Source organism: Dryobates pubescens, chromosome 4, assembly GCF_014839835.1.
Source record: "Dryobates pubescens isolate bDryPub1 chromosome 4, bDryPub1.pri, whole genome shotgun sequence".
Taxonomy (NCBI): domain Eukaryota; kingdom Metazoa; phylum Chordata; class Aves; order Piciformes; family Picidae; genus Dryobates; species Dryobates pubescens.
This window is the reverse complement of record NC_071615.1, coordinates 23,145,264-23,172,703: the sequence shown is the minus strand read 5'-3', so window position 1 is coordinate 23,172,703 and position 27,440 is coordinate 23,145,264. Positions and strand designations below refer to the sequence as shown.

The 27,440-nt window shown below is 41.4% G+C and overlaps 1 protein-coding gene across 1 annotated transcript in view; it reads right to left on the bottom strand.

The window, feature by feature from the left end:
* Positions 1 to 19,136, bottom strand: part of TGFBR2 (transforming growth factor beta receptor 2) — a 58,568-nt gene extending 39,432 nt beyond the window's left edge. The window contains exon 1 of the mRNA XM_054160935.1: positions 18,755 to 19,136. Coding sequence (XP_054016910.1) covers positions 18,755 to 18,848 — 94 coding nt within the window. The 5' untranslated portion in view covers positions 18,849 to 19,136. The remainder of the gene's footprint in view (positions 1 to 18,754) is intronic.
* Positions 19,137 to 27,440: the final 8,304 nt, after the last annotated feature.

Below are 27,440 nucleotides of genomic sequence, written 5' to 3'. Positions count from 1 at the left end.
GAGCAGACTAAGATAAATAAATTGCAGAGGAAACTCTGTAAATAATACCTAAAAATGGCTGCTGTGCCTTATTAAGGGTTAATAAAGACAAGCAGCTGTTTATTAATACTGTTCACTCAGGAGACTGGCAGGCACTTTCAAACCCTCTCTGGTCTCAGAGAAGAACCTCCAGAAAAGGTCATGAAATATGTTTGTTTGGGGGGGGGGGAGGGGGGGGAGATTTTTGCTTGCTTTTTAAAGCAATGAAAATGAAGAACACACCTTAACACTGTGACAGGCCATACAAACCTGAACATTCAAAGTTACAGCTGACTCCCCCAGGTCATATTTGATACAGCTAGGCTGCTTGGTGAATCAGAAGAAGTATCACTCCTGTATTTGCCATTTCATGCTTTTATTTTTCATTTATTTGCTTTAGTAATATCCCCTTAAAACCACCAACACATTATCCTTACTGGTTTTGGAAGCCACAAGGCCATACCCATCTTCCCTTTTCAAAGACTCTTAGCACATACAGCTTTCCAGAGCCCTTGGCAGATCTCTTCTCTGGCAATGCCATTGCAGAGCCTCCTTCACACTCATTCTCTCTTTCTACACCTAATTTTTGATGCTGTTCCTTTCTGATGTAAGAAAACATGTATTTTGAGAACAATTGTCTGCCTCAAGCAGAAGTCCTCAGGCCCTTTTAATAAAGATAACTAATTTGTTTCTTACACACTGTGAACATGAAAGATCCTCCTTTTTCCTCTTCTCTCTAACCAAGGCCACACAGAAAATACCTACAGTTTCAGTTTTCAAAAACCTGCAGCCCTGCTCTCCTGCTCTGGTTATTTGTTCACATCATTCATGGTACTTTCTCCTCCCCCACAGAGGAATCAGACCACACCTTACCACAACCTCCTTCCCCTCCAAAAGGCCAGTTTGACCCAGAACAGCTCTCCAGTCTAGACAACTATCTGTCTACACAAACACAATAAAGAATGTGGTATGAGGAGTGGGAACCCACAGCTAGGGTAATGCAAAGCTGTGAATTTCAACAGTAGAAGCATTGCTGAGATCAGGGCATACTTCTGCTCAAGTTGCCTCTGGGGCAAGATCAGGCTGTTCACTGTGCCAGGGATGTGGGAGACCTGCTGTCTGCTGCTGTCTCAAACCAGTGCAGAGCCTTCTTTCAAATGTCCCTTATTCTGAGACAGGAGATGAGACAACCCTTTCACAAGAGAAAATAAGAGCTCTGCAGTTATTCTTTTCTGCTAGGCAAGGGTACATGGGACTGGCCTAGGACTCATCTGTGTGGTTTTTTACTCTTTCAGGAGCACTTCAATGATTGATGTATGTCCCCCAAAACACCTGCAGAGGCACCTCAAGATGAGACCCATAGATTTTAAAATCCACTATGAAAGTAGATGGGAGGCTATTCTGATGCTGAAGTGCAGAAAATGTACTTTTGGTGTCTCAAGTCAGTTAACAAGATTTATGGGAGACATCTGAGAAGCCAGGTATTACTCTGTGAATGTTTCCTCAGCAGTACACAGATCCAGCAGATGACTCCTCTTCACAGGCTGCTGAAAGAGTCAGAGAAGCCTTGTTTTCAGAATACACTGGGTTGTTTTTTTCAAGAGAAAGGACTGTATAAAAGGAACAGATAGTACTGTGAAGCACAAATATCCTGTCTGAAGTGAAACATCTCGTTTTGCTGAAGATCTGTACCATGGACACAAAAATAAAATTTAGCCAGTCATCCCAATTCTGCTTTGTTTTATGGGAAAAGTCTGATGGATATTTATTCAAAACCACCATTTGCCTGTGTTTACAGAGGATTCTCCTCGACTAAAATATTGCCCAGGTTTCACCCTCTGCTCTCAAACTTTTGCTGACCTGTATTGCTCATCTCCTATTCAAAGGGCCTGATTCCGACTACACTTCCTTTTCTGTAAAGTGGAAGCAAGATGCTGTAGGCCAAGGAACACTTTAGGCAAATGGAGGCAAATGTAAATAATTGATTGGAATTTTTTTTAAAGGCAAATCAAAAGCACTTGCAAAATGTAACACAGTACTTTGAATGGGCTGCATCTATTTAAATACTGGATTTAAGTGTCACATTCACAAATAGGAAATACTTCATAATTATGGAGCACGAGGGACACAAAGAGAATCATAGAATCAATAAGGTTGGAAAAGACTTCAGAGACCATCAAGTCCAACCTGTCACCCAACACCTCATGACTACTAAACCATGGCTTCAAGTGCCACGTCCAAGCCCTTTTTGAACACCTCCAGGGATGGTGACTCCACCACCTCCCTGGGCAGCACATTCCAATGGCTAACAACTCTTTCTGTGAAGAACTTTCTCCTCACCTCAAGCCTAAACTTCCCCTGGTGCAGCTTGAGAATAGTGTAATTCATGAAAAGATTTAGGTACAATGGCATAGTTTCAAGCACGTAAATTGCAGTCTTGCTGTTCAGTGTTTTATTTTTACCTAGGTAGAGGAATTCAATCTAAAGCTCCTCAATCTTTTTCCACACACAACTCCATGTTGTGCCTCTGTGTTGGCCTCTCACAAGCATATTCAAGTCACAAGTTGGAGGTGCTTTGTGCCTCTGACCAGGACCTGCACATTCAGTAAGCATGTTCTCAGCAACCTATGCAGTTAGGATTGGAAATGACAGAGCAAACTGGCTTCAGCCACAGCTCTTACATCCATAGTTCTTGCATCTATCTCAAGCAAAGACGTGCTCTGCATGGGAAGAGTCTCTACACTGTACAGCAGTGAACTACCTATGTGCATGTCAGTTGCTGAACCAAACCAGAACTTCCACGGCATTTTACAACACACCAGTAAGGATGTGTGCACAAAGACTCACAGCTGCCCATTCAAAATAAGCATTTAAATGGATTAACCAGACAACTGTGCTTTCAAACTTGCAATCCTCACACAGCTACATGATTCAGAGGGATTTCTAAATATTTATTTTTCCAGATAAAAGGAGAGTATTAGCAGGATTTTTTTAAAGTGCATTTACTGCCACTCTCCCTCCCATCCATAAACAAACAAACAAGGAAAAGAAACAAAACCATGGTTGTGTTTACTCGCAATTTCAGACCTGGGGATTAATCTTAATGTAAAAAGACAATTTACTAATGTAAGAAGCATAGAAGATCTCACTTTGCTTAGCTTTTTGAAGACCTCTGAACCTGAAGAATATTTGAGAGAGCTGGAATTTAACGTAAGGTGCAGCCCCTGGCCAAAGGATGCTCCTACTAGGTACTTGTTTACAAATTATGGTAAACCAGAATTCTATGTAATTTCTTCCTCTAGACCTGAATATAACTCAACCTTCCTTTGAGAGACTGTTCCCAAATAAGCCTCATTTAACAAGTCCACATCCTTTACAAACATAAGAGTCACTAATGGACTGATGGGCAAACATGTTTATGCAGAAATGCTGTCCTGAGCTCCTTTTCACTGTGAGTAGCCATTTTCCTCCAGAAAAATAATGTTTATGTACCATTCCATCCCCACTTGGCAAGTTTTGAATGACAGAGTCAGAATTCAGTATGAAAAAGAAATTGCTGTCTTTCATAATCCATCAGTACAGCTGAAATGGTAAATCAGAGGAAAGTTAGACTCAAATGCAAGCCCTTGGGAGCAGAATCACTTGGGAGAAAAATACTCATCGTTCTCAAATTCAATAAGTTGGATGGTTGTATTTGTCAAGTTACATGGAAAGAAGCAGAATAACAGAATGTAATACCCTGGGGATATACATTCTCTTGATGGATGCATCTAGCTTCCACAAATGTTAATGGGTATCCTATACTGATTATTAAGCAAAGGGCACATACATAAAAATACACCTTTCTAATGACATTTAACCTTAGGGAAACTTTCTTTGGTCTATTTAGATTGCAAAAATCCTACTGCTGTGGCATGCCATTAGAGAGTTACCTGGTTTCTTGATAAAGAAGTACCTCTACCAATAAAGTAACATCTCCTTTATCTGCCAAAGTAACTTTGCTAACGTATCTCCCAGGTATTAGGTGTCCCTTTCAATGTATTTGCAAATGACTCCCACCAATCACTTTTGAGACTATGAATCACTTGCTGGCAATATCACCCCACTGAAATATGGAGAAGAGTAATCAGCTCCTTCATTTCTATTTGAGGATGAAATTTTACTGGGCTTAAAAGAAAATCAAAGCCATGGGTGAAACCTGTCCATTCTGAAATAGATGTTTCACCTCTGAATACATTGCTCAGAAGTTCTCTGAAAGGATCTTATCTTTGCCATCATTTTTAATCATGTGCAGATAATTAATTCACAACACTATAAAACTGAGTATTTTACTAAGAACAGTTTCTTCTGCGAATAAGCCCTCACATTATAAAAATTAGCCTTGGACACAAAAAATCTGCATGAACAGCAATTCTCACACCATACACCACCACGAAACTCACTGCTTGCAGCAGCCAGCTCCTGGCAGGGTTGGCATTCTAGCATAAGATGAGGACAATCCAACATTAGGCACAACTCAGTGGGAAGGAACTTGCCAGTCTACAATGTTTAGTCTGCCTGCTTGAAGCTGTGTAAGAGACTGTAGGCTCTTACACTTTGTTTATGATGAGGCAGATTAAAATTGTACATGTGAAACATACCCATGGAGCTGAATTTCTAGGATTTTCCCGTCCCAGTTGCTCTAGATATGGTCATTATTTCAGTAAACTCACTATTTCAGTCTGCAAGCTCCATCTTCAGTCATTTTCTAGCACTCCAAGACAAGACATACATTTACAGACTTGTTTAGAAGAAACATCACAAAGAAGAAACTAATCTAAGTGTCTACAAAACAATTACTTCTGTTGGAGAAACTGTTTCAGGGAGAAAGCTGAGAAGCTGACAGAAACATAAGTGTTTGAAGCAGCATCTCAGAAGCAAACCTTTCATTGACTCTTAATTTTTATCTGAGTATCTCAATTTTCATCCAATTACTTTTAACACTTTTTTTTTTTTTTCTTCTGCTTTGAAAAGTGAAATATGATGACAATAAACTTTCAAATGGTTGCTGCCAGTTAATTTCTGGCGACAGCATAACATTCCTCATCCTGCCAGCACAGGATAGATGTTTACTGTCAGATGTATTAGTTAAATTTAATAGGATAAGATATACAGCAGATGCTAATCTGTGATTTCTGACTGATGCTATGTTAAATTCCACCAGCTGATGTTTAACAGTTTAGTCATTGAATGTATTGGTTACAGCACATCATCCACCTTCATCTGGAGGGCACTTATTCATCTGTAGAAATCAGAAATCATCTGCAGGATATTTAAGGGCTTCTATGGAATGCCTTGATCATCTCGATGAAATGGATTAATAATTATGTAATGAAAATACTATTACAGCTGTCATTGAGGAGGTTGTGCATAACATGGCCATGAGCTGAACTACTCAGCATCCTTTTCAACATCAGGAGCCAGCTGCATGCTTTGTTATGGTTTCTGGTAGTAACTGTTCAGTGACATGGGCAGCTCATTCTCTAAAGCCGTCACATTGGCATTTTTCACAAACACTGTGCTCATGTAGAATGCAGTAGGGTTTAAAGAGTGCTCTCACAAAACACAACAATCCCAAACTTTCCAAATGCAGTAATAACTAAGGTTATACCAGAGGAAAGTGGTTCATACGAACAGAGGCATTTTTGCAATTCCTTGGATGCAAGATTTTATGAATCATGCATATTTGAAATATCCTTCCTTGCACAGAGTTAGTTAGCAGAGTGTGTTAACTCTTTGTTACTACCAGAGATGCTAGTCCTAATTCTGAGAGGAATATGAGTGATACCATCCTGGTGGTAGTAACCTGCTGCATCACAGATTTGTAGGCTACAGGACCTCTGAGGCAGGAAGAACTGGGATGATAGTTCCAATCTGGCCATCTGCAAATCAAATCATTCTGCTCAGTTAGTTTTGAAAAGCTCTGACTTTGGTGGGTATATGTTTAACAAGCAAAACCTTGTCTATTGATTTAGAGATTCACACTGAGAAATCCCAACACATTCCTTAGCAGGGCTGTAATTGTGAAATTATCCCATTTGTTAAAAATGCACACCTTGTTTCTGGAGTGACTGAATTAATCTACAGGTTTCATTTGTTGGAATAGATGCTTGCTCACCTTTTATAATCTCAACCCCTGCAGGGTATAAAGTATCAAGTTAACACAGCTCAACACCCTATTCTCCATCAACTAATTGTGGTGAACTTCCACATGAGCTCTCCTACCCACAGCTTTGTATGCTGTGAGAGCAAATTTAGGTCAGTTGCACTTCCTAACATTTGCCTTGAGGCAGTTACTGGTGCTACGTAATGTGTAGTATCTTATGGCAAACTGCCTGCGTGTCTCACCAAATCTATACCCAGACAGGGAACAGCACCTGTAGGTACTATTCCTAATTCCTTTGTTGTTCTTCCTATGTTCAAAACCACAACAGCCCATCATTTCCAAAAGGCAGGCAATCATTAACATTAAACTCTTATCTGAAAATGCTAATAAGGCAGTAAACAAACAATACCGCATCCTTCCTAACCCACTGCAGGCCTAAGGACAATCAAGGGGAAATTACTGCTCTAGTCAAAGCTATCTACACCTTCATTTCAAAAGCACAAAGCAGAAATGTAAAACAAAATCCACCTTTTAAAGGGAGTAGTGATGGTTGTATGGATAGTCTAACTAATGCTAAGGAACAGCTTGAAAAGGCAGGAGGATGATCAGAAGGCTGGAGCACCTCTCCTATGGAGACAGACTGAGAGCTGAGGCTGTTCAGTCTAGAGAAAAGGCCCCGAGAAGACCTTATTGTGGCCTTCCAGTATCTGAAGGGGCCAGAAGAAAGCTGGTGAAGGACTTTTTAGGAGGTCAGGCAGTGATAGGACTAGGGAGAATGTAGCAAAACTAGAAGTGGGTAGATTCAGATTGGATGTTAGGGAAAAGTTCTTCACCATGAGGGTGGTGAGAGACACTCTGCCCAGGTAGGTGGTAGAAGCCCCATCCCTGGAGGTTTTTAAGGCCAGGCTGGATGTGGCTCTGAGCAACCTGATGTAGTGTGAGGGGTCCCTGCCCATGGCAGGGGACTGGAACTGGATAATCTTTGAGGTCCCTTCCAACCCTGACAATTCTGTGATTCTGAGAGAGTCTGTGATTCTCTGTTAGTTTTCTATTTCTAGGTATGTGGTTACAAGAGTGGTAACTGTGCCTTGTCATTAACTTTCAAGGGTGAGATATTTCAAATAATTAGTGGATTGCTTCTAGCATTTGCTAACCACCTTCACCTAGGAGAAGGCAAATGCTTTTCTGACTTCAATTCACTAGTTGGTAAATGCTTGCCAATCTTACTACCAGGACCCAGAACAGAAAAGCCAAGTTAAGGGAGGTACCAGTTATCTACATATATTTTATTCATGCTTCTGCTAATTGAGGGAAGAGTTAGGTCTTAATAGTCAAAATGAAGCAAGCTACCCAAGCTTCCGTGTGCCTCACTATTCCCTGTCAGCTCTTAGTACACAATCTCTTAATCTGAGTAAAACAGGGAATAAAAGTGCTAACTGTATCTTACTGAACGTGGCAGGGTATTTGAGGCTGATGAGAATTTCTCGATGCTCTGAGGGCTATAATCCAGAATTTCTATTGAGAAATAACAGCAGTTATGACTCTCTTTGACCTTCAATTGCCCAATAACAATAGACCAGCGATGAAACAATCTCTGTTCATTTCCCCTAAGTCCCATAATTGTCTATAGAAACTGTAATTAACACACCAGTGCATAGTTTTTTTTTCTTTTTTGGCCACATGCTAAGCAGAACTACTGGAAACTGTAGAAATTCTAGTAAGTGTACTGAAGTTTAATCATGACATCAAAAATACAATGGATGAAATCGTGGGAAGCTGAAGATCTAGGTTTGGTCTCCAGAGACTGGGAAACAGGGCCCAGGCTTCTCACTTCCTTGCTGACTGCTTTAACCACAGGTCAAGATGCAAAGGCTGTTTTTAGTTAAAAGTCACCAAGTCTTGCTTCCTCCTCCCATTTAAAAGAAGGAGCCTCTAACCCCCACCAACATGCAAAGGAGAGTTTTCATGCCTAACACAGATACTTCAAAATCTTCCTTTTAGGGTCAAGTGCCCATTTTTAAAACAACTCAAAATCTGCTTTGGGATATGCCTGAGTCCTCATTCTGAATCCCATGTTCCTACATATTGGTGGTTTAATTTGAATACATTTTTATCTTCCTTTATACACATTAAAGGCAGGGGACATGTACATATGGGAAGCTCTATGATGCTTCTTGTTGCATTAATATTCATGGTACCAGTGTGGCCTCAGGGGAAAGTAGAAATAGCAAAGCCCCCAGAAAGGCATAAACTCCAAGGCAAAAGTAGAAAATGTGAGAAGTAAGGAGCGTGTGAGAAAGAAAATCAAAGATTAAGAAACACTTTTTGCTTGCTTTCCCTGTTCTAGAATACCTCACCAATCTCTTCCTGCTGAATGTCTTCCTATTTCTATTACCCAGAGGGAAAGAGAAAGCAGATATGACTTTAGTTACAACCAGACAATGTGGTAATGCTATTTACATGCAAACTTGGGCTACACCAGCTTTGTAAGCCTAATGGCCTGGCATTGTACATGCCAGACAAGAGTACTACAAATGCAATGAAAGGATCAGCTTCCCAGATTTTTAACTTAAGGCATTCCCTTCTGGTAAAGTTGGGTTAGGAAATGAAAGAACAGACGGAGGGGAAGTGGGGAAATTCAATAGCCCAGAAGCACATATCACTGACCTAGTTACTTTGTGAAAGCTTCAATAATGAGGCTTACGAAGTCATGACTCTTACATGGTCCTCTCTGATCTTTTCATGAGGATGAGAAATGGTTGTTTTCAGTTTAAAATGGAAAAAAAAAAAAAAGAAAAAAAGATTCTGTATGTAAAGTCTCTCTTTGTTGTACTGTGAACTCCCTGGAGAGAATATCAGTCACTCTGCAGGGGCTGGAATAATGAATGAATCTATCAGAGAACAGGCTTTCTTCTCCTCTGACATGCTTCAGGGGACCACACGCATCAACCCTTTCTCTGTAGAGTGCTGCCTCTAAGGCCCTGCCCAGTCTCAACCAGCAAGGATCCCTTCTCTCAGAACCCATCACTGATGAAGTTTAGATACTCTCAGGCACAGAGGTGTTGTGACCATGGGCCTCCTGTTTTCTGGGCATAGGCTCTAACCTATTGTAGGAAAAGGAGGCAATGCAACTGTGAAAACCAGTAATGGGAACTGTGAGGAGGTGAAAGGTACCCAGAGGGGCAGCTGGCCAACTGCCACAGTAGAGTCAATGCAGAATCACAGATCTCCATGTGTGCAGGAGACAAACAAGAACGGTAATTGCTGCACACTTGTAGGCAGAATCAGCCAAAGAAAATAAAAGATCAACCACCACCTGCATCTGACAGCTTTTCTCTTGAAATCTTCATGGGTTCCTGAGCACAGACTGACAAATTTGTGCTGTTCAAAACCTCATTATGTTCTTCCCATTAGTGAAACACAAAAGATTTACTTCTTCATTGTGCCCTCTTATGAGTTTCTCAAGAAGAATGGGACACACTGGAGTCACTACTCAGTTACTTTACAGGAAAGCATAAGATAGCTATAGAGCTGAGGGGACAGTATCTTGAGAGCAGGAAGAGACTGACTTGTCATGTGAACTCCAGAAACAGCACTGGTCAGAAGCTGAACTTCTTGCATGTGATTTTCTTGTCTTTCTATCTTACCACTATTGATAATATAATGAAAAAGATACATCCTTATTTGTGTACATTTTTACAGTACAGCCCATTTAAAGGTAAGAGGTCAAAAGAAAAGCAGTTTATGTAATTTTGGGCTTGGTCTGATAAGAAATGCTACTCCATGTTAATTAGTAGGCTTACAGTGAGTTGAAGGAAAATAAACTGTCATAGCTTGCTTCAGCAGTGGTCTGAAACTTCACAGTGGATACTATCTAATAAAGGACTATTTTAAGAGACTAAAGAGTTGGAGAAAAACTGGAAAGGGAAATCTATAGTTGTATCTATCACATTTCCACAAGCATGCACTTCAATGGATATTAGTTACTCATGTACACTAGTCTCTGGAGCACTCTTCAGGGCACAAGGTGTGCTACGTCCTGATGTAACTATGACTTCAGATTTGCTCTAACCACAAAGTTCCCAAAGCACATGGAAGTTGGTCAGAACAGCTAGGTAACACTGAAAAAGGAGGGGCAGGCAAAATGGTAAGAAATTTCAGCTCCCTTTGAGCATTAAGACCTTTCTTAAACTGTTGCCTCAACTGCTATCACACCCACTGATATTCTGCAGCTTTACAAAGGAAGTCGTCAATATTATCGGAGCTACTAATTAGACCTCAAGGATCAGATCTGATCATCATCTCAAGATACACAAGAATCCTGAGTAGCTGCTTCTGTTTTTTCCCTAAAAATACCCAGAAATGACAATATATTAGTAATCATCTGTGGTCTGTTTCAAAGTTCACCCTCTTGTACAGCAAAATCAAAAATATGCTTTTATTAGTTAGAGAGATGAAATCTACAAAATTACCACATTATCATCCAAAAAGCCCCAGGCACCACTGAACCATGCCAAAAGGTGACGTGTACACATGATATGCTTACTCCCATTCTGGGCTGTAGAATCCACTGCAGGATTAAAACTGGAGGGAGGTGGCTCATATGCATGTCACATCTAAAATACTCACACCCAGAAGAATTACAGGTTAACTCTTGGATGATCTAACTGAACCCCCTTTTCTTTCTAAGTTAGTAAAATGAATACCAAATTCATCTTTCTAGGGGGAAACATTAAACAAAATTAAAAATCACATCCACATTCTGAAATGTTTGCCCTTTAATCCTCACCTCTCATTCTCCACTTTGCTTCCTTATTAATTACACCAGCACTAGCAGCTTATCAGTGAGGAGGACTTGTTTGTTTGTTCTCACACAGCTTGGGAAATTTACAACAATGCTTCAGAAGGGAAGGCCTGGTCTCTACAAAACCCTCTCTCTTACACATTTATCCTTTTATAGGACAACTTATCCCAAATAAATTAATCTCCTTCCTCCCAAATTCTCCTCAGATGATTCTTCCTAGGCAGAAATGATACATTTATCTTTAACGATATATTACGAGAAGTTTCGAAGCATCTTCTTTCCCTTGACTGCCTGAAATTTCTCCTTCCTAATGTTCTGAGGACTTCAAAATACAACACAATCAAATTGTTCTTCTCTTCCCGAAAGAGAACTGGATCAGTGATCTGGCTCCTGTAAGAGTGATATCACAGAAATCCCTTCAAGGGAATTACAGCCTCATAACATACAGTTGCCTATTATTTATGCTGTGGCCAGATTCTCAGCTGGTATAAATCAGGGCAGGTTCCTTGCCTTCAACAGAGTAAAGCTGATTTATGCCAGCTGACAATCTGGCCCTGCATGCATTCCACTTGCACAATGCTGGTTTTAGAAGAGGGCCATTAAAGTGCCCCAGGCACGTAAGAACCACACTTGGGTCTTTACTCGGAAAATGTTGCTCCAAGGAGTAAGACTGAAACCTTCCTGCTGCTGTTCGAATATGCCTTGTTCAAATTCTCGTGCTTTTCTAACAGAAGGAAGTCTCTAAGCCCTGATAGAGCCACCATAACCTTGGGAACTTAAGATGGATTTTCTAATGTCTTCAGCATGGACCAGGGGATTTTTGTTTGCTTTTTATTTTTCTTTTTTTAACTGAGTTTAAATGTTGAATTAAATGAAGCCCACACCCCTCTCCTGTCTTGGAGAAACTGATCAGCTGCACAGAAGGCAGAGGCTGTCTTTCAAAACTTGTAGTACTGGTGACTATAAACAAACCAGAAATAACCAGGTGTGATTTTCAAATCACTGGCTGAGTGTATAGCTTTGGCTGCTTGATAAGTCTTTATCTTAAAACCCCATCTGTCTACTTACAGAGCAGGGCTACAGATCTTTTGAGGGTATGGGCCAAAGTCCTCAGATACCAACAAAAGATACATAGGAAATAGAAGACATCTTTCTAATGCCTCCAGTTCCAGACTGCTGTTTTGAAGGCACAAAGTTAGCCCTGGATGTCACTGTAGTGATGTGTCTGCTGTGTTGTAACTAGAGGATGCTTTAAGTGTGAGAAAGCAGATTCCTTTATCTTGTCCTGAAATCTATTCATTTCAGTCAAATATTTGCCAAAATACTCCTCTGGGTGAGCAGAGAACTGGAATCAGACTATCAGGACTGTTAGTAATAAAAACTGTGGTTCCTGTGCATGACAGAGATTTCTGAATACAGCTTGTTATTATGATATGAAACAAAGACTAGAAAACATCAATCATTCAGAGCACTGTCATTCCCACCCAACAAGAAGAAAATGAATACATGGCTACAGGTCAACCTAAAAAACAGTATCAGGAAAATGTTTTTCCTACCCCATGAAAAGCTGTAACATTTAATGCATTTTCATATTCGCAACCAGAGGGAAACCAAACTCATTTGAAGTGGTTGCTGTGGGGGTGTTTGTGCATGCATGCACAAGAGCATGACAGCCATCCAATATCCTGGGGAGAATGGATAGGGGGAGCTCCAGATTCAAATGTGCATTCTGTGAGTCAGACCAGGCACTTGATCTTTCCTGTCATTCTTCCATCCTTGACCAGTGATTACTCTTATTATTGATTAATGATAATTTCTCTATCTTTCTGTATCAGAAATTCCACTGTGAACTAGGGGGGGAAAAAAAGTTTCCTGATGAAGGCTTAATGGAAACTGGTACATTTCCACAAATTGTTTCAGTTTTGACAAATCAGCATTTTCCCATGAAAAACAGTGTCAAAACCTCTCAATCAGCTCTAACTCTAACCAGATTAACTCAGGGAGAAATGCCAGCAGGAAGTTCTTGCTAAAGATGTTTGAGCAAAGGAAAACTACTTCTTCCCCAGACAATCTTCCCAGAGGTGCAATGGCTTTAAAAATGTGTATTAAGAAAAAAAAAAAAAAAGAAAAAAAGAGGACAGCTATTTCCAGCTGTAACAAGCACAACGACATTCAGAGCAAGATAAAGAACAAGGAAATGGCGTACAAAAAGAAAACGCACAAACGTGACCAAACGGGCACCTAATATTTCTCCTGCCACTGCTGAGGTCATTGTTTCTTAAAATCTGAAACAGTTGCTAAACTTCCCACCAATGCAAACAAACACACATCAGTCCCTGAGTCAGGAATCCATATGGACTGCAGGGCAGAGTCCTTGATACGTGCTGCAATTTAAATTCTGCCAAAAATCCCTAGAAGTTAATGAACACAAAGAAGTGATGGCCTGCTGTCACCAGCAGATATAGAATTAACCAACTCCTGGTGAAATTTTTTAGTTCTAACTGGTATTTGGGAGGAGCTATTCATCACTTGATGGTATTTGAAATTGCTCACTCTCTCTACATATTTTACCTTAAACATCTATATACTCATTAAATATGTGTTCTTTCAGGCAGAAGGATATAAATGGCTGTACTCAATCAATGCCAGTGCTGCTGCTCTGCCTTTATACTACAATGAAGAAATACTATAAAGTATAACCATCGAAGACTTAGCTGGGTCACCAAGAACCCAGTCTTCGAAGTATTTAGAATCAAGTCATTGCTCACAGTGGCATACAGATCAGCAGCATTTGCCTGAACTGCAGTGCCCTACTGCAGTGTGCATGCCCGCTCCTCGCTGTAAAAGCAATCTATGCCCTGTAGTAAGAAGTTTCTCTTCTGTTTATTAATATTTAACTCTTACCACTTCCACCTGCTGGTGAAGTTAAACTTCAAAAGGACTTAGTTTTTTACTAGAATATGCCTTATTTCCTTTTCATTTATTTTGGTCTATTTTAACCTTCCAGAATTAGAGCTCACAAAAAAGTACAAGTGTTTTGTCATGGGGAAAAAACCCCCAAACCAAAGCAAAACAAAAAACCCCAACCCAATGAACTCTCAAACTCCAACAAAATTTAAGGCTAAAGACCTATTACTTAAAAACAATCTCAATACTAAATCTCTCAGACTAGGATTCACCCAACATTCTTTTCCACAACATTACTGGCTTTCCACTACTCCATGCTGGAAATCCCTTTTACTCTCCAACATCTGCACAGAACTGGTTGATATCTTAGCCCATTCTACTGAGTTTACATAGCTGAGATATGACTGGGATGTGCCTATCTGGCTGCTTCCTCTGAGTCAAAACCCTCCCATGTTGCAAAGGTGAGAATCTCCCACCCACCTCAGGACATCCCATCAGTCCTCAGTTCGCCAGGTGCCAAAGGGGGAATCATGAGCAGACCAGGATGGTAACAACTCACCTCCCTCCTTCTGGCCCCTGCATCATAGGGCCACAAAGGTGGCTCGAAGCCCTGATTTTCCCCGGGCTCATTTGTAGCCATGCCTGTCAGTGTGGAGACTGCATGGATCATGTTCAAATCAAAATCTGTCATTGCACTACTGGTAATAATTCATACCTAGCTGATACAAGTGCACCGTTATGGAAAATCCAAGACAGTAACAAACTGAGCTGAACCAGTTAGTTTTGCTCATTCCTGCTATACCATAAATGAGGCACAGCTCTTCTGAGGTCAGAGGAGTGACACAGCGTGACACAGTAGATGCTAGCAAAATACATATAGTACAGACATACATTACTGAGGAAAAAAAATAAATAAAAAAATCCCATGTCACAAATGTAAAAACATCATCTTCAAAAACACCCTGCAGAGGAAATATAGAATAGAATAAACCAGGTTGGAAGAGATCTTCAAGATCATCGCACCCAACCCATCATCCAACACCATCTAATCAACTAAACCATGCAAGCAAGGACCCCATCAAGTCTCCTCCTAAACACCTCCAATGATGGTGACTCTACCACCTCCCCGGGCAGCCCATTCCAAATATAGGCATGGGAAACTCCAGCTGGTGCTATAGTGACACTACACTCTTCTTTGTTTTCTCTCACCAAAAGAGCATCTCCTTTCTAAATAGAATAGAATAGAATTAACCAGGTTGGAAAAGACCTTTGAGATCATCGAGTCCAACCTAACACCCAACACCATCTAATCAACTAAACCATGGCAACAAGTGCCCCATCCAGTCTCTTCCTAAACACCTCCAGTGATGGTGACTCCACCACCTCCCTGGGCAGCCTACTCCAATGGCCAATCACTCTTTTTGTGAAGAACTTCTTCCTAACATCCAGCCTAAACCTCCCCTGGTGCAGCTTGAGACTGTGTCCTCTTGTTCTGGTGCTGGCCACCCAGGAGAAGAGACCAACCCCTAAAAGCCTAGTCCTGAAAACAACCAAAGAAACACCCCAAAACCCAACCAAACAATAAACCATGAAGAATTTTCCTTCTGGAAAAGCCTGACATGATCTCTCTCTCAAATTCAGAATTCACTTCATCACCGTGACAACTTTTATCAGCCACCATTATAACACACTAGATCTTTGAAACTGTAACAGTTTATCCCAGAAAGAAGTATTTCATTCCGACGCAGCGCTGCTCGGATAAACGTAGGCCATACAACAGTATGTGCTTATAAATAACAAGTGAAGAAATATTATAAATATGAAAAAAAAATCTGAATTATTCCATTGCCTTTTTTAAAATTACTTTTTAAACTGTTTCAGGAGACTTCTGTGTAGCTCTACTGATGCTAGGGGAATGACATTCATTAGCAGCGGCTTAAGATCTGGCTCATCACTTTTTATTAGAAACCATTCTTATATGGAATTCACCACCTGAATATTACAGGAGCTCAAAATGGTATTCAAATAGAAGTGATTTTCAAAGTCTCAGAATTAAAGGGCTTGGAATTCAAGGAGAGCCCATAAACAGAAGAAGATGCAGTAATATATCTATTGTACTCCTATTTCCCTCCTAAAATAACTGGAAATTTGCCAGTTATAATGGGGGACAGGAATGCATTTTAGATTCAATCACATTGCAAACATGTTCTGTCATATTATGATGTTTGTTCTCATACCTTCCTCTTGCAAATATCTGAAACTCTAAATTCGATTTTGTTACTATAAAACCAACTGACTACAATATAGCTTTTAAAAAATAAGGAGACCATAATGCAAGTAGAGTTTGGCTGAACAGTTCCTGATGTTCACAGATGGAAAATTATTACACAGATTGTTCCAAGGAATAGATTTCTAGGTTTGATACCCCAAAGATAAATTACAGATTCATATTCACTTGGACACAGCAGTGCCAATTTCTTATGTGGGCAGCTGCTGCTTTTCACTGCCATTTATTGTTTAAGTGCTCAAATATAGCATTCACAATCATTTTAAAAAATCACAGCTCCATAGAAAAAAAAATTCAATTCCTTCTGTGTAGGACTGGACATAAGAGCATCTTTTTGCAAGCAGATAGTTCCTATTGGACCTGGTCAATGATGTTGTGGTTTTGTCCAGCATCTTTATGGGGATGTGCCATTCCTGTCTAATATTTTGCTGTAAAGAATGTTAAAATGAAAATTTCAGGGGGTGTTTTATTAACCTCTTCACCAACCAGAGCAAGCAGGTGTATGCTTGTTGGGTTCACCTGAGACTCATCTTTCTCCTTCATCCCCACTGATCTGCTGAGGTATTGATTATTACCAAGTATGTAATTCTTTCCTCTGCTTCGTCTTCCACAAAACATTTGTCAGCTCTATTTTTTATTTTGGTGCCAAGTAACAACTAGTATCAAGCCAAACCTCACACTTCCTGCCTTCAAAGTTATGCATGCAATAGAATCCTATAGTGATTATTGAAACAACATCTGGAGCTATGGGATAGATTATCTGACAGGTCAACTCAGTTTTAGTGTTGTAGGGTATGGATGAAGTTCAGCATGAAAAATGCAGAACTGTAGGCAATCTATGTATCTTTTATCCTCACTGGACCTATGACAAGCAAGAAAAACTCTCATGCTATGCCCATTTTAGAAATCTACCTGTGGTTTGAGACTGTCTGTACTGGCTAAGTGGGGGAAAAAAAAAGAAAAAGGCATAAAGATAAATAACACAAGATTAACAACAGAGGCACTCTTTCATTTAAAGATTTTATGATTGGAATCTGAAAGAAAAAGAAAATATGGGCCTGGGATCAAAATAAAAGCCATCACCATTTGAGTGTGATCTCTATTAACCGGAAATAATAATAACAAAGTTATCAAGATCAACAGAAACCTACACACCTCAAGTTTAAAATAATGAAAAAATCTGAACCCAAAGACAACACAGTGTCTAATTCTTCAACTGTTTTCTTTATCTGCCCTAGCCTTCCATGAGTAACTTTGCAGGTATGTAAAACCTGTTGACTTTGACAGGATTATTAACAAAACATGAAGTTAGTCATACTGTACATAGCAATTGGCAGCAGCTATACAAAAGCTATCTAGTTTATGTTTTCATGTTTTAGCAACAACTTTGAGAACATTGTTGACTATGAATGGACCACAGGGGAGAATCAGAAGGCACAAAGCAAAATTTGTAGAAGCTCAGGTGTCCACACATCTTACCTGAAAACTGCAACTAGATATGTGATATCACAAGACATCTCAGAAACCTACTTAATTCTTCAAGAGTGTTTTAGATGTAGTTTTGCAGCAATCTGATGTCCTCTTTTTAGGCTCACCAGCTGTGCTGCAACACGATTCAGCATCTAACCTTAAAAGTTAAAGATGCCAGATAGTATACGTGGGTTAGTACTGGCAGGACAGAGACCAAAAAGTTCCTCAGAGCAGGGACATGGTTTTTACAGCAACACTTTAAGCTTCTACTAAATTCCAAAATATCCTGCAAAGAATACTGCAAGTCACAGCCTCGAAAACCTATCTAAGGATGTCTGGGTTAGAATAAAAGATGTAAACTGTCAATAACAGTGAATCAAACAACACGAGCACCAAGTGCTACGGAAAGGACTGCTACTCTCAGTCCAACTGCTTACAGTCACGGCTGAATTCCGCTGAACGCAGAAAGCAGAACAACTTTTTGGGAAGCAACTGCTAATCCGCACGCACCGGCTCCAGCCATGGAGCAGCGGTGGCACCTTTTAGCCCATCTCCGAGTGCGCAGGGAGAGCTGGCCCCCGGCCCAAGAGGGAATGGCAAAAGCCATGCGGGGGCTGGACCCTGCATCCAGGAGCACGCACCGACGAGGGCAGGAGGCACGGGCCTCGGTCGGCTGCTGGCCCCCGAGCCTGGTGCCCCCAGGGCCTAGCGCCCCCGGGCATGCCGTGCGGCCCGGCTCCAGGTGTGGGAACTGCCGTAGCAGCTGCAGGGTCGGGCAGCCGTCACCCCCGGGGCCAGCAGTCGGCTCCCAAGCAGCCTCCCCGGTCGGACCAGACCCTGATGCATTTCCTGCCAAATCTTCACTTTTCCCCCTCTTCCCTCCATTCTTTGCCGCGAAGCCCCAAGATTGCTCGTTCTTTCTTCCCCGCTTACTTTCCAGCAGGGCTACAAACAAACACGCTTACCTCTTCCGAAATGTTTCCAGCCTCAAAACTTTCGTAGCAACCGCGTCCCCCTCCCCGGCGGCGGATGCCTGCCCTCCCGCCCCACTGCCGCCTCGCTCCGCTCCTGCCTCCGGCCCCAGCAACTGTCAAGCAGGAGCACCGGGCCGGCGCACACTTACCCCGAAGCAGAGCAGGGACGGAGCTGCCCATGAGCACCCAGAAGGAAAGCCGCAGAAGCAGCCGCCACAGGCTCCTCGGCACATGGGGAGTCATCGCGGAGCCTGATCGGCATAGACGGCGAGCTGCGGGAGGGGCGCAGGGGGCGGCCGGGCCGGGCCGGGCGGGCAGTGTGGGGAGGCCCCAGCGGCGGCGGGGCTGGCAGGGCGGCGCGGGGAGCGGGCTGCGTGGCTCCGCTGCTCGGGACCGCGGTGACTCACTGAAAACTTCACTTCGCGCTGCAGGGGAAACAGGAAATCTTAAACTTCGCAAACAGCTGGGCAGGACTTTCTTACTCTTACAGTAGTGTAGTTCCTTTTCCCCTTCCTACAGTTACCCTGTTCCCTGCGCTAGCCCTGTTTCTTTCTTTCTTCTCTCCTTATTTTTTTTTTTTTTTTTTTTTAAACCATGAAACCTCACCCAGTTTGGTGTCAATCATATGCCAGAGGCCAGCCCCCCTCAGGTCTGGCTCTCCCATCACAAGAGCGCCCGGGCCAGCCCCGACGTGCTGCCCGGATCCCTGCGGCTGCCTCCTGTCGGAGGAGGGGAGCAGCCACAGCTGGGACCTGGAGTGGCAGCGTGCCTCGTGAGGGAACTTAAAAGCCGACGGGAAACCACCAGCTCGAAGGGTTCCTTCTGTTCATTAAGTTATCAAGGGCCCGGTCCAGTCTGCTATTTGGATGCTTCCCAGAGCATCCATATACCTGACCTTACCGATGCTGCTGTAGTCAATTTCCATTGTAGAACTGCTATTGGAAAGATAACCATAATCCCCATGTGAACTAAAGCAGGGACAGGGGAGGCTGAGAGCAAAGTAGTAAAAAGAACGTTCACACAGACTAGCTGGGCACTCAGCTTGCAGGTTTTGAAGCTGTATGGGACAACTTGTCACCTGCTGCTTTTTCTGCATTTTGCTCCTAAATGGGCTGGGTATGCACCAGTTGGTCCCAAATGCTGCACGTGTGACACAGATGAAGTTCTTATCTGTCTCCAAAGCAGGTTTAGCTATTACCAGAGATTTTTGTCTTCCCCAGAAGGAAGAAATTGGACATAGAATTCAGGGAGGAGGGCCACAACCAGTAATGCCAGCATGCATGGGCCTGACAAAGATGAAAAGAATCATTAGACTGTCAACCAAATAAGTTGTGAGTATTCTGCTAATACAAATCGAGCCACTGCATAGCAGTTGTGGTTTTTTGGTTTGTTCCCCCCCCCCATTTTTTGTTCAGAGAGTCTTCTTTCCTCTCCAAGTTAAATGGCTGGACATTGATTGAAAGGTAAACTAATGCACACAGGGATAAGTTGAGGGTGTCTGTTCAAAGTTTGGTTATTTGCTTTTGTCTTAGTTACAGCACTAGTTAGAAGTACAGATCTGGGCATTTCAGGAAAAGGGCTAAGCCCTCAGGGGGAATATATGCAGTCATGCTCTGAATGTCCCAGATCAACTCTGTATAAATTTTGAAATGTTTGCATAATTGATTTAATTAGCCTATAACAGACATTAAAAAAAATCTCATTGTGATTTTGTGTAAATTTATTTTTTAAAACTCCCTAAATGCATATTTTCACAGTGCAGTTCCAGTTTATGGTGCAAATTCTCATAAACCTCTCCACAAGCATTTTTTCTCTCCTCCACACCCTTAAAATACAGTCAAGATTTTCTCAAACATAGTTGCCACCTTCCAGAAGAAAGAAAGATGTTGGACTCACCTTTGAGCAAAGACTAGAGTGTTCTTATCCGTTCCTGTGCACCAGCTCTCTCCTAGAAGCTGGCTGTGCTTTTCATAATCTATCCAAATAAAAACATTACTCAACCCCCATCAGTAAATACTATATTTTGTGTACACTTCTCTCTCCTCATAGCTGTCAAGCTGCAGTTGCCAAAGAGTTGTGGTTTGCTTAGAAAATTGGCTGTTAGATTTTGGTGACTAACTTCCAATACGAAAAGAAGCTTAAAAGCCATTAAATAGAGATTTAATGTTACTACTCAAACCTCTCACAATCCAGGCTTAACATGGCAAGCTGGCCTCTGTCTTGCTTGCAATGCTTTTTCTCCTGTGAGAGTCATAGCTCTTCTCCTGCATGGGCACCTTCTGACCAGTCTGTTTCATCTGAAGCTTGGCAGTAGGAGAAAAGCTTACAGGAGATGGAGTACTCAGGTTCCCAGTATTCACTCATCCCTGCCTGCAGCATGGCATCACAGCCCCACTCTCTCACACGAGGTGATACAATGACTGTTGTAAGTGAGTAAGTGAGATATCTACCACAAATGGATTTCAGAAGCAAAATATTTCCATATAAGCAGACAGGTCCACAGACCTGCATTGAATACTGTGCGACAGCTACACTTTGAGTGTTCAAAGAGAGCATGAGACTTGTACCTACAAGTCTACTACAAAATTTATGAGTAGAAGGAATCTATCTTATCTGGATAGTCTCAGCTTTATCACCGAAAGTCAGCACAGAAATTCAAATAACCTCTGATTTGATTCACAGGTTTGTCCCATACATGCTTACTAACAAAAGCTCGTGTCCTGCCTCTTAGAGTACTATAAGGTTCCTTCTTAGGGCTCAAGTGAAGCTTAATCAGTATTTCCTGGACAACCAAAATACATAAAACAAGACTAAGCTGGTCCTTTCTTTCCATTTTCTTATTCATAGCTCCCAGTTCCCTATTTGCAGGGACTGAAACTGTAGCTATTTAACCTTGACCTGATTGAGGTGCGAGTGAGCCAGCTTTGAAGCTCTGCAGGTTAAAGCTGTAAATAATTAACTCTGGCTTCACAGGGTTAGAAAGGGTCAGCTGATTTCAATTCACTACTCAGAAAGGCAAAATCCTGAAGCACTCAATATTGTGTTTTCTTTCTGAGCCTTACAAATTGATACCCACAACACAAACAAGATAGTAGCTCTTGTATCTCAGGGCTTCCTAGCGAAGACAAGCTATGTGCTTCTTGCTGCAGTTTTAGGTACAGCTTTTTAAAACAATCCATAAAAAATGCTGAGTATGAATGCTCTCTCTTTAGTATTCCAACCATTTCTCTGTCTGTCAGAATCCCATGTGAACTACTGTGCTATTCTCATACAAAGAACATTTCCAAGCTTCCACAGAACCTGCAATGTTACTACAAACTGTCATTTCACTCTACACAACATGAACTTTTAACCCAAAATATTTCTGCCCACAGCCAAGAACTGCTGATGTGCCCACTAAAGCCATTAATTGGATTACTTTATTAGCTCCAGTGTTGCTTTAAGAATCTGATAAAAGTTACTTCCCAGATCCACTAAACAAAGCCTATATAGCCATACTAATACAACATTATGTTCACACCTATATAAAACAGACATATGTGGCTTAAGGTGAAGACATTTCACCTTGCTTTAGCTGTCTGAAAAGTTAGTCTTGGAGTGAAGTTTCAGGAGGTGGCTGAAACAAACTAGCATTTTTTCTGCTGTCTAAAGGAGCAGTCTCATTTGTATGCCTCACATCAGGTTCAAGACCAAAAGACGGAGGACAGATGAACAGAACCAATGTTACAGGGACAGTAAGCTATTAGGTCACCTCAGTCATGAAAGGGTGGAGAAATGTCTAGATCCTGCTCTGGCAGGGGGGTTGGACTATATGATCTTTTGAGGTCTCTTTCAACCCCTACATTCTGTGATCCTGTGATATTTTAAAAAGTCCAGACACATGAGCTGACAACAGAGCGTAGTTAGCCCAGATATCTACTTTTTAGGTATCTGATGTTAGATGACACAAATTCTAATGAAAATGTCCTTTGAATTGTATACATCATATGATGTAAGCTACAAGCTGCTTTACTGACTGGCGGTCATTGGAATTACTGCTTGTGATTTTTGTTTGGAACAACACAATCTGGTACATAGTATGCTAATATTGCCATGGTAAAACTATTAAATGACAGGAGTAAGTAGTCTGACCAAAACTGAATAAGTTTGGTTGTAACTAGTTTCAAAATAAAAATAAGGACTCTACTTTGAAAAGTTGGCATGTCCCATTTTGGTATGATAACAGACAATTTTCTGTTTTGAAAGAGCCAGTTGGTTTTGAATTTATTTTTTTTCTCTCTCCATGTTACATACAAAAACAAAACACGGGAGCAACATACAATACTTTGAGTTCACTGCAAAGAAGGAAGAGGTTTATTTTCTGGGAAATTTTGGCATTTCAGTTCCAATGAAAGTCAAATTTTGTAACCCTGTATTATTTTGCAACCCAAAACTTCTATTCTCTTCAATGCTCTGTTCACAAAGCTGACATTTACATTCACAAAGCTGGGGTTGCTTAGCCTGGAGAAGAGGAGGCTCAGGGGAGACCTTATTGCTCTCTACAACTGCCTGAAAGGAGGTTGTAGACAAGTGGGGGTTGGTCTCTTCTCCCAGGCAACCAGCACCAGAACAAGAGGACACAGTCTCAAGCTGTGCCAGGGGAAGTTTAGGCTTGAGGTGAGGAGAAAGTTCTTCACAGAAAGAGTGATTGCCCATTGGAATGTGCTGCCCAGGGAAGTGGTGGAGTCACTGTCCCTAGAGGTGTTCAAAAAAGGATTGGATGTGGCACTTGAAGCCATGGCTTAGTTAATCATGGGGTGTTGGGTGATAGGTTGGACTTGATCTCTGAGGTCTTTTCTAACCTTATTGATTATGATTCTATAATTGAAGGTGCATGGCATGGGGTATTGATCTTTTGGCATTCTTGATAAAAGTGCTGTCTGTCCTGCCCATCTTTCACAGAAGAATACATTGTCCTCTTTGGAACAGTGTTAAACCATTGTGTCTTGTATCACTGCTTGCATCATATTTCTATTTTAATTTAGGTTATCATAGAACACAGAATTACAGCTACTATTAAATGCAGCTTGCACCTTTTGCATAACCACTGGTTCAAACATATTAGTAATAATTTGCACCACTATGAGAACAAACGGAATCTCAAGCAAGGACATTCACTAAAAGTTCCTTTCATTGCAAAATGTTTTGAAAGACTCATGAAAAACATTTGGACTTAACACAGCATTGGGCTTATCTCACAGATATAATCAAATTAAAACATCTGTTGTGTGTAATCATCTGTCAGAATGTTATCAATTCCGGCATGCATCACAGGCAACAAGAATAATGTTATCTTCAAGATGCATCTTAGCAATGCTTTCTGTACAAATCTTGTGAATGACACTTAGCAAAATAAAGTTCTGAAATATTATTCAAATTAGCACTAGACAGGATACTGTTGTTCACCTGATCCCTGACTTTAAGCTATAATGCAAATCAACCGTTTTTAAGCTTGGCTGATTTGGTTCATTCTGTGTTAACCGTGTAGATCTAAATAACCCTGACAGTGAAAGCAGAAGTATGTTAATGTCAGAAGAGATAACATCCCTGCAGAGCTTCTGGCCCTGCCACAAGCAGGAAGCACCATGAATCTCATCAGAAAACCCTTTACATGAAGAGTTCCAAAGGACATTTGGAGAATATTGTGTTATTTTCTTCAGTTTCTTCTTGTTGTCACAGAGTATCTAAGCAGGGGGAAAAAACGCTGCCCATTTCCATAAGCATGCTCTATCTTTTGTCTTAGCTCTTTTACATGTACAAAGAAACTAGTCAAACTAAGTCTAGATGAAGTAGCATTTTAAAAGACATAAATCAAATTAGTGCAGATGTACTTGGGAGATAATTTAAGTTGCTGAAAAATATGACTACTTGTAAAACCTGCCTCCATTACCGCATAATTTGTAGTATTTCTTATCATCAAAGCCTGTTATTTTAGGCTTTTCATTAGAAAGAATTTGAACATTGGATGCCAAGCCTCTGAAAATATCTGAAGCTATCAAAGGACCTAAGTAGCATAATACAGAGGCCCTTCTGTTTCATTTTCCCCACTAGAACAAAAGGGAGTTGTGAATCTATGATAGAGTATTTCCCTAAATCTAATCTGAAGGAATCCAAATACTTCAACCGCAAAGCCTCAGAACCAAGGAAAGTGTCCTCCCACCCCAACAAGCAGAAGATCACGTCTGTGTTGTTCAGGAATGCAGTACACTGATGATGTTAAACTGACTCATTTGACCAGGACCTTTAAACAAATATATTTGTGATAGCACAGCTGTTCCTCTCAGGAAGGAAATGCATGGTTCCATAGCTTTTATCTGCAAGGCAACTTTATGATCTGTGGTCACAGGAGGTGGCTACTGTACTTTAGAGGTCAAAAGCAAACAGCACAGGAGAATCCAGAATGCCTTGGAAATTGGATATTCCTCCAACAGACCTGACCCTGGAACAAACAGGCTAATTTGGCTAGCAAGTAACTCAGCTAGTATAATTCAGTTTTGCTATTTTCCTCTTCTGTGACTGAGACCATCACCAAACCAGCCTGTGAGCCCTGTTTTCAGGCTATGCACAAGCCTTTTCCCACATCTTCCAGCTGGTATGACATCTCCCCAGTTGGAACATGGTCTCTTGTGCAATCCTAATAGCTTGAATGTAAGGCAGGCATTTCCCTCCCCAACTCAGGTCAGACTAGCCAGGCTACCGTCAATAGTTTCAATTCTTAGCTGGAGCTCTATAATGCTGGGCAGTGAAAATTACATAGTGCTCAACTGAAACTCTCAATAAGTGTGAGGGATATCAATTCCATCTAGTAGACAGAGACAAGCTTTAGGGGCATTAAAGACTTCTGTAAGAGTCAGGGAGAGGTTGTTAATCCACAGCCTCAGTGATACTCAAGGCTTTCTGCATCACTGTAACAATACAGGAGCTATTAGAGAAAGCTTTCATGCAATTTATGCCCATTTTATTACCCTTTTACAATATTAAGCTCCTAATGTAACTGAGATTGAGATGCTTTGCAGTTAATAAAAGATGCGTGATTGACTCAGCTGTCTATGGTGAAATAACACTGTATTGTCTGTCAGTTTGGTGCTTCTGGAATGTCAGTCCCCCAGGTTCTACGTCCAAATATTGACTGTATAGAGGGAACAAATGAGCACTGCTGGTTTAAAGTCAGCCTTCCTTGTAAAGGTACATAACATTTCTTGCTCAACTTTGCCCCATTTCTAAGAAGATTTGTGTGCCTCTGGTGACTTATGACTTGAGAAAATTATTTGGTAGTTCTTTAGCCTACTACAAATCAGGGTACAATTGAGACAGATGAGGGAGAGTGTGAGGATTTGTTGTCTCTTCACATGCTTTGAAGTATAGATAAGGACACATCTTGTCCAGTGGTATCCTGGTTTGATTTCTGAATCATGAAGCAGTTGGAAACTTTCTGTCTCCAGGGGCTGTTGCCCATCAGTTGTGAAAGAAGTGATGGCAACTTCAAGAAATGGCAGGTCCTGATAGAATGTGTAAGCCACTATGCAATAAGCAGGAACTAGTGTAAACTTTGGTTTCAAAGCCTAACACGTTTTGCAAAGGCTGCACTTTCAGCCTTAGACAGGAATTAGAAGTTGTTTTGCAGCAGCCACAGAATAACCTTCTGCTGTTGTGCTACAAAGGCTGTGCACCACTTTCAGCTTTTGCAAACCGGTTTACCACAGACACTTCCTTGTGGGCTTAACCTGCTACGTTGATGCTACTGTACCCAGGCAGCTAGGCTGCTCAGAGTAAGCAGCTGGTGAGGGGCTTTGTGCCTCCTTTTACAGCTGGCAGCCATTTCTGGCCTTTGTCTACACCATTTTAGAAAACGGGCCTCAAGTCGTAAAGTTTGCAACTCAATCCATCCAACACAATTTTCTTCAGCATTCACAGAAGATCTCATTCTAGGTTTGAGCTTGCTCCATTCTGATCAACGTCCAGCTGCAAATCTTGTCTTCCAACCAAAGCTTCCTTAAAGCTTTGGGGGCTGGGTTCTAGATATTTTTCAAAATGTGATAAGTAGAAAAACTAAGGCCAGACCTTTGTCCCTTTGAAGCCAGTGCAGTCTTTTTTCTCTTACTGATTTAAACAAGGTCATACAGGTAAAATCAATGCCAAGTGGAATTTCCAGAAATTTTCCTACGTGCCCAACATTTTGATACCACCTTAGGTCTGCATAAATTTCCACCCTGTGATTACATTTTCTTTCATTAGACACATGGCCTTCCCTATATACCTGTAAATCAACAAACGTCCAAAAAGAGGCCCTTGTTTGGTTTGACCTCATACATTCTCATACTTGCTTCTGGGATGGTGGGTTGCTTCCTCTAACAGATTTAGCACTGAGACAGGATAACAGATGGGAGTGGACTGCCAAGCCATTCCAAAGCAATGATGTTTCTGTATTGTGTAAAGCCAAGGCTCAAGCCAAGCAGGTGAGAGCTGATGGTGCACATGAAGGCTCGGAACAGTTTGAAGGAGAGGACAGCTATGTATGGAGAGCATAGCACTCCCCAGGCTCTCACAGTTTTTTAGAACAGTTATTGCTCTTAGCTGTGTTGGAAAGGACTTTGGAAAACATCTTGCTGTAAGAAAAAGAGTCTTTCTAAAGTGCATGTTATTAGTTATATTTGTTTTGCTTGGTTGTTGGAAAATTAAAATGGAATGGGTCGTGCTCAGTGAGCAGCACAGAAACAGCAGTTGGCTTGAAATGAAATGAGCTCAGCTTGAACATGCTCAGCTTCAGATTCGTGTTAAGCAATTTCCTCGTCAAAG